Source organism: Cebus imitator, unplaced genomic scaffold (genome assembly GCF_001604975.1).
Source record: "Cebus imitator isolate Cc_AM_T3 unplaced genomic scaffold, Cebus_imitator-1.0 Scaffold272, whole genome shotgun sequence".
Taxonomy (NCBI): Eukaryota; Metazoa; Chordata; class Mammalia; order Primates; family Cebidae; genus Cebus; species Cebus imitator.
In genome coordinates, this window is record NW_016107587.1 from 1,338,139 (window position 1) to 1,351,633 (window position 13,495).

Genomic DNA, 13,495 nt, shown 5'->3' on the forward strand with positions numbered 1-13,495 from the left:
AGGAAGGAAAGAAAGAAAGAAAGAAAGAAAGAAAGAAAGAAAGAAAGAAAGAAAGAAAGAAAGAAAGAAAGAAAGAAAGAAAGAAAGAGAGAAAGAAAAGAGAGAAAGGAAGGAAGGAAGGAAGGGAGAGAAAGGAAGGGAAGGAAAAGAAAGGAAAGGAAAGGAAAGGAAGGGAAGGAAGAAAGAAAGAAAGGAAAGAAAGAAAGAAAAAAGAACCAAAAGAACCACAAATAGCTAAAGAAATTAAGCAAGAAGGACAGTTCTGGAGGCTTCATATTTCCTAATTTCAAAATATACTACTATCCCATTGTAATTTTGAAAATATGGTACAGGTATAAAAACAGACATATAGACCCATAGAAAAAAATAGCCCAGAAATAAACCCACACACATATAGTCAATTAATCTTTGACAAATACACCAAAATTAAAACTGGGAAAAGGACAACCTCTTGCTTTGGGAAAACTCAGTATCTACATGAAAAAATTAAAGCTGGGTCCTTATCTTATACCATACACAAAAAATAAGTGAAAATGTATTAAAGACATAACATAAGATCAGAAGCCATAAAACTTGTAGGAAAAAAAACAAAAACTATAACAAAGCTCCTTGAAATGTTTTTCTGTTTGTTTTTTTAAATAAGATACCAAAAAACAGAAAACAGAAGCAAACATAAAGTGAGACTATTTCAAACTAAAGAAGTTTCTGTACAAGAAACAAAAATATCAACAAAACAGGCAAACTACAAAGAGGGATAAAATATTTGCAACCATATATTCAATAAGAGGGATAAAATATTTGCAACCATATATTCAATATATGCAACCATATCTTCAATAAGAATTCCATATGTAGACTATATGGAATTCACAAAACTAAACAGCAAAATAATAATTAAAAATGGACAAAAAACTTGAACAGACTTTTCTCAAAAGAAGACATGTAAATGGCCAGCAGGTATACGAAAAGATGCTCAACATTATTAATCATCAGGGAAATGATAATAAAAACCACAATGAGATATCATCTTATACTTGTTAGAATGGCTATTGTAAAAAGGACAGAAGATAACCAGCACTGGCAAGGATTTGGAGAAAAGTGAATCCTTATACACAATTGGTGGGAATGTAAATGTACATATATTATGGAAAACAGGGTGAAGTTTCCTCTACAAATTAAAAATACCACTACCATATGATCCAGTAATCCCACGTCTGTTGTATATCCCCCCACAAATAAAATCAATACCTGGAAGAGGTATCTGCACTGCCATATTCATTACAACATTATTTACAAAAGCCAAGATATAGAAACAACCTAAGCATCTCTAAGTGGATAAATAGGAAAAGAAAATTCTATCTCTCGCTCTCTCTCTCTCTCTCTTTCTCTCTCTCTCTCTCCTCTCTCTTTTTTTTCTCTCTCTCTTTTTTTTCTCTCTCTCCCCTTCCCTACCTCCTTCTCTCCCTCCCACTCCCTCTGTGAATGTGTGTCTGTGTAATGAAATATTATATATTATTCTGCCTGAAAAATAAGAAAATCCTGCCATTTTTCAACAACATAGGTGAATCTGGAGGACATCATGCCAAGCATAAAGTGAAATAAGCCATGCATGGAAAAGCACTACTTCTTAATGAAATATAAAAAAAAGTTGAACTCATAGGAACTTTTGAAAATAGAAAGGCGCAAGCCTGCAGAAATGGGGATATGCTGGTCAAAGGGCAGAAAATTCCAGTTATACAGAACAAACAAGTTCTGGAGACCTAATACACAACATATAGGGCTGCCATAGTTTGGATGCTTTGACCCCTACAGAATTCATGTTAAAACTCAATCCCCGATGAAACAGTATTGAGAGGTGTGCTCTTTTGGAAATGGACAAGTTTATGAGGTTAAGGCACCTTGTAAAAAGACCTGATGAAGGACATTCACCACTTTTTGCCCTTCTGACTTCTGCCTTGTGAGGACACAGTATTCCCCCGCTGTGGAGGGAGCAGGGTTCAAGGGGTCATCCTGAAAGCAGAGTTGGCAGCCTCAGCAGACACCTGAACCTGGCAGTGCCTTAATCTTGGACTTCCCAGACTCCAAAACTCAAATTTCTGTTCTCTGTTCTTTATAAATCATCCAGTCTGTTACAGCAGCACAGTAGAATAAGACAGGGATTGTGGGTAACAATGCTGTATCACGTGTTTGAAATTGGCTAAGAGGGTAGATATTAAGTGTTCTCATACTACGCAGGATAAAGATAGCAATTATATGAGGTGATCAATATGTTAATTAGTTTGCTTGCAGTCATCACTTCACAATGTTTATATCAAAACACATATTGAATTAATATACAATATTTATTAATTATACCTCCATAAAACTGGGAGGTGGGGAATTGGTCTATATTTTCACATCAGGTTGCTTTTCCTTCATGATCTGGCTAGGTAAGCCAACCTTGATGTTTTTAAAATGAATTTTAAGCCTCCATGAAATATTAGAATGATATCCCCTAGGAAGACATATGACAGCAGAAAAAGGCTTCATTTATTTAGCAAAATCAAATAAATGGATATTTCTTAGAACTTGAAGCTTTCTCCTTCAGTAGACACCAAAGCATCTCTTATATGAACCACTTTTAGAGAAATCTTGCCAAACTGCAAGATGTATTTCTGTGCTTTTATTAGCCAGGGAGTACTAAACACATATTTCTTAAGAGCTTAGGGTCATAAACTTCCCCAAGGAAAGAAACAGATGGGAAGCAGTAGGGGTCAGGGTAGAGGCACTGAACAAGAAAATAAATACCTCGTCTTTTCTGCAAATCAAGCACTATATGTATACTAGTTATAAAAATAAGTAAATAAAAGGTGTGATCACACGATGCTCAGTACCAGAGTTGGATGTGTAAGTTTACATTTTCCTGGTTCCCCCCTTGATGTCAGCTCTGAGAGTCTCTTCTATTCTGTCTGTTGAGAACTTCAAAGGCCCAGCAACAAATCTCTTTCCCCTAATTCTCTGAACAGTAACCATCCTCTTAGTCACAAATGGTTACTGTGGTTTACCGTGTACTGGACACTGGGCTATATGTTTAATGTAGTTTATTTCATTTACTGCTTTCAATGACTCCATGAGACAGACACTATTATCAGGACAATTTCCACATGACAAGGAAGCAGGTATAGAACATACAAGGCCAAGTGTCGGGAGACTCCAGAACCAAATACAATGCGTGTCAGTCAGACTCCAGAATCCCCACCTTGACCACTATGCCACAGGTTTTGGCATTCATGGGAATACGAGAGCAAGGATGTATCAAAGAAAAGAACGTCAGGGTCTCCAGTAAGCCAGGTCATGGCTGTAGAGCACAGGCCCCTTTATCCAACTGAGGAGGTGCATTGTAAGAGGCTGGGCATAGGGAAATTCTGCAGAAAGTAATGAACGCCCGCATCTTGTTAACTACTCAACATAATCCTGCCTCATGTTGAAAATAAAAGGTAATTTGTAAACTTCAGGATTGTGGAAATGGTAGTTTTATTATCAGATTCCAGAATATTAAACTACACAATAGTCCAGGATTTGGACATTGCAAAAGCAAATTTACGACACATAAAAAGAATATTTAGATGAGTTTCCAGGAGACAACAAGCAAACGATGACCATTTTCTGACACAGACCTTCTCCATCCCATTTACTACCCCACTAAAAGGGTGTATTCATTTGATGGAGAAAGGTAATAAAAGGAATCTGTTTTGTTTTCCAAGCTTTTTGACTCCCCCCAGACTCTCGACTGGTGTGAAGCCCAAGGGTGCACTCTAGTGATAAGAATCCAATTTATGGCACGTAACAATAGCCTTTATTTACTGTTTCAATGGCAATACTTGTATTAACAATTATCGCTGTTTTTTGAAATGCCAGACAATTAACTCCGTTTCTTGACAGTTGTTGCCCCTAATTAACGCTTTGATTCATTCGAATCAAGTTAATTGCAGTTCCCAGGTTGATTACAGACCACCTGTCTCAAGACCATTGCATCTACTCTACACTCTTGCTGGAGTTTTCTTCCCTACTCTCAATATCACATCTTTCACTTTCAACACCCATCTTCAAGATTCACCATGATCAGTTTCACTGCTGCTGTGATATACATATATCTGCACACAGAAAAAGACTTCAAAGCAATATTCTAGAGGAAAACATAATTGTTTTTCAGATTACAGATGAATTCTAATAATCTTTTAAAACACTGTTTTAATGTCAAGATTGTATAGAATTTTCAACTTGTTAAATACAAGCAAATCTAGCAAAAGATAAACGTTCTATTTCTATAAAATTCAAATGATGTTTGGGAAATGCTGACTTCTGGCAAAACAGTTTATTAGTTCGATGAACCAGCTTTGCAAGTCCTGAAGTTACTTCCCAGAAAAACTCTTAAAGTCAGTTAAAATCAGTTTATAAATCCATATGCAATGTGTCTTATTCCAAGACATTGACATATTGCTGATATTTCCACTACTCACCAATAAAAGAATGTCAGGTTTCCCCACCAAGGCCAGGGCTGTAGAGAGTTTCCGCTTGGTTCCCCCACTGTAGGTGGCCACAGGTTTGTCCGCATGGGCTTCAAGGTGTAAGCGCCTAATGAGGTCTCCAGCAACCTGTAAGAGAGGAATGTCTATGTGCACACTGCCATTCACCAAAGTGTCCACCAGACACCTCGTCTCCGTCCTGACTCCTGCTTCTCCCTCCCACTAACCCTGCTCAACTTCACACATACAATCAGGTATATCTCCTGAAACATCCCCATTCACCGTGTAGGCAGTCATTGAGAGTGAACAGGTGGGAGTTTTCTGTAGCTGGAGACATCTAGGTAATGGTCAGAATAATCACATCTGGAGTTCAGGGAGCAGGGTGGGCAAGAAACACACTCAAGGTTGGAGGTGCAGATAAATATCCACGTTGAGGTGAGCAGAGAAGGGTATGCCAAAAAGAAAACTGAGAAGGAAATAAATGGGAATGAAACTAATCGGCAGAGGTGTCAAAACTTCAAGGGAGGAGACAACTGAGGTAGAAAATTATTTTTTATTATTTTAATTTTTTTATTTTAGATTCAGGGGGTCTATGTGCAGGTTTGTTACATGGGTATATTGTGTGATGCTGATGTTTGGGTTTCTAATGATCCATCACCCAAATAGTGAGCACAGTGCCCAACAGGCAGTTTTTCACCCCATGTCCCACGCCTTGCCTCCACACTTTTGGATTCCCAAGTGTCTACTGTTGCCATCTTTGTGTCCACGTGTACTCAATGTTATGTCCCCCCTATAAATGAGAACACATGATATCTGGTATTGTGTTCCTATGTTAATTTGCTTAGGAAGATGCCTCCAGATTCATCCATGCTGCTGCAAAGGATGTGATTTTGTTTTTATGGCTGGAGGGAATTTTCAATATTAACACAAGGAAGGAAATGTCTCTTTGACACTGAGAAGCCACTCTTTATGTTTGCAAGCTCAGAGTTTGGTTTATAAAGTAACTAGACGTGGGGAAGAGAATGGGGGCATGTTTCTTATTTGCAATGGCTGAAAAACATTTTACTAAGCCCCAAAGATGGTGGCAGCATTTACCAAACCTCCCCCTCCCAGCCACAGGGGAGCGAATTCAGACTGTATCCAAGAGCCTGGTGTTCACAGCTCCTTTATTCTTCCCTGCCTTCCATCCAACCATCTTATCTCACATCCTTGAAGGTCCAGCCCATATTTCCCCTCAGAAAATATAACTGTCGCTTCTTCTGTGTGGTATATGTGTCCCCTCTTCTGTGTATTGTATGTGTCTATAGAACACTTTTATTTAGTGTTTCCCATTGTGATTTATACCACACTATATTTTCTGTTTCAGTTCTGTCTCCTATGCTGGATTAGTTCTTCCTGATGTCTAAGGTAAGCAACTTTTTGTTTCCAACTCAGTGTAATTTTAAAATTTTGCAAACAATTTTATTTAACTCTTGTGACCATAGAGGTATTAATATAAATTCATTTTTCGATATCATCATATAGCCAAATTGACCAAGATCACATCTTAATTCAAATTTAGGAGAAGAGGGAAAACTTCTATAGGACTATGAAGATGGGTTAATAATTGTGAATCCCAAATAACTGAATAAAACATAAATTTAAACTAATGCGTATTCTCTTTTTGACAAGTGCATAAAAGTTAGGATAACAATAAGGATAATGAAGTGTTAAGAACCTCTACAAATATGAGGATAATCATGCCTCCCAATAAAATCTTTCAACAGAAATTGTTATATGGCTTTATTTGTGCCACTTCAAAATATATCACAAATGAATGAAGTGGCTCAAGGACTGGTCTTATGGTAAAATAGCATAAGTCTAGGAAACGCAGATTTCAAGGCCCAAAAGATACATAAAGATGAAATATTTAATCTCCTACTATCTGCCAAAGATTATCTCAAGGCTGGTAGTTTGTCTTATTGAAAGTAAAATCATTTTCCCCAGAATGTTTTATATGAATCATCCCTTTTCCTGGCTCCATTCAGACCAATTATTTCAATTATCACAAGTTGAATAAAAATTCATTTAAGCAAATTTTAAAATATCAAGATAAAGTATTTTATTCATCATAAGCCAACAAACACAAAGGGAAGTGCCATAAAATTGAAGAAATACAGGTGCCTGGCATTTCCGAAATTAAAGAGATAAAAGAAGTAGTAATGTATCTTCATCCAAATGTTTCTCAAAGAAGAATGGCCAAGAAATGTAAATCAGTGCTAGATAAACACTCATATGGGAGATGAAGGAAGGGAACGACGGAGGCTTCCTGGCAAATAAGGTGCATGTCCACATAAAAGAGAAGAAAAGTGAGCAAGGTAGACCCTGTTAGAAAGATTTATTTGTCAGAAAAAAGCCAATGCAGTCCTTACTTTATGACATCTATATGTTCTTGGAAACCACTTTAGCCGAATCAACATTTAATGAAACCAATTTTACCATAAGCTGATTGGTAGAAAAGAGAGTTAAGTTCCTATGGCATATTTCTGGTCACAAAAACATCTCCAAACTTCTAAATAAAAATAACCCTTCTAATAGCGAACACTGAAATAAACATGAGCTAAAAACATGATTTACCCAATTATTCTAGTTCAGGGTTGAGGGTGGTTGGAGCCTATCCTGGAATCTCAGGGCACAAGGCAGGAACCAGCTCGGGAGAGCATGCCATTCTATCACAGGGTACACTCACTCACCCACATACACTCATCCACATGGGCTCAATGTAGACGCACCAAAGAAACTAATGTACACAGCTTTGGGACATGAGAGAAAACAAGCGTACCCAGAGAAAATGTATGCAGACCTGGGAAAGCGTGCAAACTCCTCTCTGACAGTGGTCCTGGCAGAAATCAATTTTACTTTTCCCATCATTGTAATAAAACAATGTTGAACTAAACAACCCTATTTAGGGACCTGCTGTACTGACAGTGGTGAGGCTGGCAAAAGTGACAAATTGTGAAAGTGATTCTTTTGGTTATGTTTAGATCTATAATTATTACAAGAAAAAGAGAATGAAAATGTGTGTGTGTGTGTGTGTGTGTGTGTGCATGTATTAGAAACACATTTTTAGTTACTCTCATCCATGTTACTCAAAGATTAGCAATACACAAATGAAAGCTGATAAACTGACAAATGAAAAAAAAAAACAATAATACAAGCACCTGGTTCTGGAGAAATGCACGTGAGAATGCAAGATACATTTTAAATGAACTTGCCAAATTATTATTGCATATTTTTATGAAGTTAGGAAACATATGCCATGTTTTTCCAATTTCACAAAAGGTTAAACGTTACAGTCTGCAAATTCTGGATTAGTTAACCATGGGAAGGATTCCAGAGTATACAGGAACAAATGTATAGTTTGATCCAATGTTTTCTTAATGTCATGTTGTCAGAAAATAACTGAAGATAGCCTAATAAGAAGTATTTTGCTACAGTCTTTTCTGTACTCAGCACTACTGTCAAAGTAATGGCAAAAGCAATGCCTTAGCAATCTTGGCTGACAAAATATGCCTAAAATCACAAAATGTCAAAAGTTCACAGAATCTCTCCCTGCAGTTTGGTATTTTTCTCCCATGGAGCTCTAGAAGTTGTACCACACATAAGGCAAGAGATTGGGATGCATTCATTTTGAGATGCATTTGTTTTGAGATGCATTTGAATGGAAACTGCATTCGGATGCATATTCTCAGTGCTTATTCATGTTTGGCACATAATAGGGCTTCTATCCATATCATTGGAGCCAAAATAAATTGCCCGGAGGTTCACACATGCATCTGTTGGACTCCAAGGCCAAAGTGTTTCTACTAGAACACATAATGGACAGGTCAACATTTTCTGTGAGATTAAAGATCAAACTGAGCAGTAAAGTAGGAAAAGGGAACCAAGGATTTCAGATGGAATTGTTTGCTCCTGGCCCTTCCTCAGGATGACCTCCTTTCCCCATTCCTGCTATCTTATAACTTCTAGCTCCTTCTAGCTAAACTGTGTGAATGGAGGAAAACTTAAAGATGAAAGACACAATAGGGATACTCCCTGGTAGGGATGCGCAGGTATATTAATAAAACTAAGATGATGAGGGGCCATACCTCTTCTATACCAGGGAGAATTAAAATGCAGAATTCGCCAAATCTCTTCCCAATTAGAAGTATTGTTTGTTTTTTTTTGGTATGACACTAACATTGAAACTACCTAGTATGATCAAGTTTTACACATTTTCTCTAGCATCCCAGACTATGTAGTCCTTATCTCTTGCATGATTTGGTAATAACCAAATGATAGAACTTCATGTAAAATTTTTCATCAGGTTAATTAAATTCAGGCTCAAATATGTACACTGCATAAAACTGTGCAGTGTAAATCATGGGAAAATTGAAAATCATTATGTTAACTTGATGAACCTAATTTCAAGCTTTATCAAGTGGCATCTTATTCTTACCTCGTCTAACTTTTGAAAGGTTGGAGAAGTGAGTAATTTGACCATACACAGAAATGACCAGCAAGTGGAGCACAGGTGAGCTGGCTCAGCCAAGGCATGGGCTCCGAGGGTCCCAGGGAGGGAGGAGAAGGGGCTATGAGGCTGAACAAAGGAGCCTCCCAGCAAGCACAGAGGGTCTTCCACTAGAATCATAGAGCATACAATGGTAGCTGTCCATGTTACAATGAAAATAGACGGCAGCCTGAAGGAAACAACCAAGGTGAGCAGCAGATATGTCTAAAGATTACCCCCATATCTATGAGTTCTGAAAACCTGGAGGTGAAGCATACATGCTGAGCCCAACTCCAGCCCAATGGAAAGCCAATCAGCAGGTGGAGCTCCATATTAGAGAAGTCATGCACTAACCCCAAACAGTTCCCACTTCTTTGGCCACCACAGGGGTATTAAAAATAAGACTGAACTGTTGATACCACCAGGAATTCCATCTTATACAACAAACAACCTGAATAAACTAAGTGTCAGAGCAATGTCTTAAGAACTTGTACCCTGGAGCTGGTTTATATTTTTTCAAAGCAAAACCTTGCCAAATACTAGCCATGTGAATGTGGGTAAGTTGCCTAATTTCTCTGGTGTCTCAGTTTTCCTGTGTCTCTGTGTCTCAATTAAACTGTGTCTAATTCTCAGTGTCTTAAGAGGAAATAAGCATCTACTTCATACAGTTGCTGTAAAATACTTAGAACAGAACCTGACATGTAATAAATACTGAAAGATAAAACTATTGTTTTCTATTATTTTATAATAATTCTTTCTGGTCATCTTGTGATAAGTACCTCAGAATGGATATGCCTGTTCTATAACTTAAATATTCCCCAAATACACAGGAGACAGAATTTTTCCAGAAAAGGAGCTAACTCCTTTGGGAACAGATGCAAAAGTGTGTTGACATCTTAGAAACAAGAGCAAGTTGCAATACTGTCTGTCAAATCAGCTTCAGCTTTTACAAACGAAATGAAGCTAGTTCCTAATTGGTTACCATTTAAATAACTTTTCTTGGTAGAACAGCTCAGAAAAACAAAATTGCAAGATGGCTGAGTATCAAGACACAATTACCCTGAAGGACAGAAAGCACCAATACTTACTATATTAATGACAGCTTTTTCATAAGCACGTTTCCCTCGAAAAAGAAAGGCACCAGCTTAACGCCTTTGCCAAGAACCCGCCTCTTTCATCAAAAACTAACAAGGAGGAGCGGACAGAGATGAACACTGATTAAAAATTGAGCCAACAATTAGTCCTGGAGTCCAATAACTGTTTAACTACAACGCAGGTCTCTGTGAAGTGGTCATTTATCTTTGCTTTATTAAGATGGGCGATGGGAAAAGGGACCAGAGTCTTTACAATGAGGTGCAGGCATTCTATTTAGTTTCACTTAAAGTTAGAAGCATAAGAAACAATGGCTGACAGATTATATAAACACAACAGAGGATGTATGTTCATGGACCAGCGAAGGTGAAGGCTATTAGTTTTATCTCCTGTGAGTCCTAGAATGTTCCCTCTCCCACAGAATCAAATTGTAAATACATCATAGAAGCCACTTATTTCTGCTTCTAGTTCAGAATCCAGAAATCCAACGAGCACGCACCCCAGACTTTCTATAATGAGGTGCAGAAAAGGTAAAAATGTGTTTAAATAACTGCAATTTTGGTGGCTCACGGTACAACGTCCTAAGCTGTCAATCAAAGCTGTCTGCTCTGCTTCGCGGACCTCTCCTCATACAGGAGAAGTGGCATCTGTCTCTTGCTCTCTCACTGCTCCACCTGCCTCACTCCTGTCACAGGCAGTGATGCGGGGCATGGGGGATATGGGATCTGCAGTTTCTGCCACTCCTTCATTTCCCTAAGGCCACCTAGAAAGGAATCTCCTGGCAGGGAAATCTGTCTATCCACTCTGTCCATCAGGAAGTCACGGACAGGAAATCTGTCCATCAGGAAGTCATCCCTTCCAACGATTCCACACATATTTTGTGCCCACTCCTTCATAAGCCCTGAAAATACAGAGTTTATATTTCTTCCTGAATACAAACAGTTCAGTAAATGTAAAAGGTCTTTAGAGAGAAAAAAACAGCAAGCGGGATACAAAGTTATAAATGATGTATTTATGCTTTAACTTCTACTACATGACTGCCTCACACAGATACATTTCAAACATAATGTAAATAAGGCAAATATATTTAACGTTTTCTTCAGTATAATTATATTGAAAAATCTCTTGCAGGTAAGTTTATCTGATACTACAGTTCCTTCTCCTCACAGGGTGAGAGAGCTCCCTTGGAGCCAGAGGTGGCCATTAAGCATTCCTCAATGGGTCCCTTTATCTATAAGACCCTAGGGACATTTACCTCAGGGATGCACTGCGTTGGAATCCCACGTAAGCTACAGTAATAATGGAGATGTTCCCAACCAGTCAGAAGCTCATCCAGGGCATCCTGCTGTGGACAGTAGCCAATGAGCATGCCTGCAGCGCCAGCAGAAGACAGGTCCACGGTGTCTCTGCAGAGAGAAGCAGCACAGGCTGAGAACAGCAGCTTCCCAAACTGGCATCACCCCATTTTTAAAATGCTGCTCATCAGTAACAAGCCCACAGCAGTTTATTTAAAACAATTAGTTCATCTCACAAGCATAGGTTCAATTCATGAGAAATAAAGGATACAAGAAGTCACCCCAAAATATGCCTCTTTGGCATATGGATTATTTTGACCTAAAGGCAAATGAGAACCAGAAGACACAGGAAAAGCTCTTTACCTCTCCTTAACTGCCTAAAAACTGAGTATAAATGTCTTCCTTTGAAAAGGAAATTCACACTTACAAAGTAAATTTTCATTTGTAAAGATGTCTCCCTACCAGAAAGAGAGCTACTTTGCCAGATAACTCTGAACTGGAGAGACTCTTATCTGCAACCCTTCAATTAGGGTTGAATTAGAGACAACCCTAATTTACCATACACTTCCTCCCGTCACCTTCCCAAAGCTGGCATCCCCTGCCCAGATCCCCAAATCCTTTTTCCCTTGTTTAGCTTTATAGGGTACATAAGCCTCAATCACCTGGCCAGCTACTTGAGTTTTATTTTTTGTGTGAAACTCCTGTAAATTAATACATATTAATAAGAAAATAAAAGTTTGAACATAATCAAACTGCTTTATTTTCTTATTAATATGTATTGCTGAATCAGATGGAAAGACTATATTTAGTTTTATAAGATTCTGCCAAACTGTCTGCCAAAGTGGTTGTACCATTTTGAATTCCCATCAGCAGAAAATGAGAGTTTCTATTGCTCCACATTATTGTCAACATTTGGTATTGTCAGTGTTTTGTATTTTATTCATTCTATTAGGTATATAGATGTATTACATTGTTGCTTTAATTTGCAATTATCCAATGACAAATGATGTTGAGCATCTTATCATGAACTTATTTGCATCTGTCTTCTTTGGCGAGACATCTGTTCACATCTTTTGCCCATGTTTTAACTGTGTGTTTTCTTATTGTCTAATTTTAAGGATTCTTTGTGTATTTTGTATACAAGTCTTTTATGAGACATGGGTCTGCAAAAAAACTTTTTTCCCAGCTATGGATTGACTTTTTAATCTCTCAACAGTGTCTTTTACAGAGCAGAAATACACTTTAATGAAGTCAAACTTACCAACATTTTCTTTTATGGATCATGCTTTTGATATTGTATCTAAAAAGCTATTGTCAAATCCAAGGTCACCTAGATTTTCTCCTATGTTATTTTCTAGAACTTTTATAATTTGCATTTTACAGTCAGGTCGTAGGTCTGCTTGGAGTTCATTTCTGTCACAGGTATAAGTTAAGTTCCCAGGCTGATTGTGTGGCACGTGGATGACCATTTGTTTGGCACCATTTGTTGCACAGATGATTATTTCCCCACATGATTGCCTTTGTTCTTTTGCCATCTATCAGTTGACTGCATTGGTGTGGGACTAGCTCTGGGAATTAGTGTGCCTTTATAGTAAATTTTGAAGTCAGGTAATGTCATTCTTTAGATTTTTTTCTTCTTCCATACTGTGTTGCCTATCACGGATCTTAATTTCCTTCATTTTAGTTCCTATTGCATCCATATTTTCCTGTCTTTCAAATTTAGCTAGTACGTGTGTTATGAAAGTTTCCACATTTATATCAGAAAATTTAAGCCTTTAAGTCATTAGAGTATCAACTGTTAAAAAAGCATTCCCTTATACTTAAATAATAAAATATTCATGTATAATTTTTAGTTACAATCTTGACATAGTGCTCCAGTCAGTTTTTGTACCATAATTCTTCTGATGTATTATTGTTTATGCATTCTCGTAAGGAGAGCAAGATTGCCAGAAGAAAATACAGAATATCCACTTACATTTGTAACTCAGATAGACAGTGAATAAATGTCAAGTGTAAGTATGTACCGCAAAATGTTTATATGTGTTATGCAAAAAAAAAAAAAAAAGTCTACTAGA

General features: G+C 37.7%; 1 protein-coding gene across 1 annotated transcript in view; it reads right to left on the bottom strand.

The window, feature by feature from the left end:
- The window catches only part of ABCA13 (ATP binding cassette subfamily A member 13), a 424,215-nt gene that overhangs the window by 42,384 nt on the left and 368,336 nt on the right, over nt 1–13,495 (bottom strand). Inside the window, 2 exon segments of the mRNA XM_017500828.2 lie at nt 4,500–4,634; nt 11,381–11,531. Coding sequence (XP_017356317.1) covers nt 4,500–4,634; nt 11,381–11,531 — 286 coding nt within the window.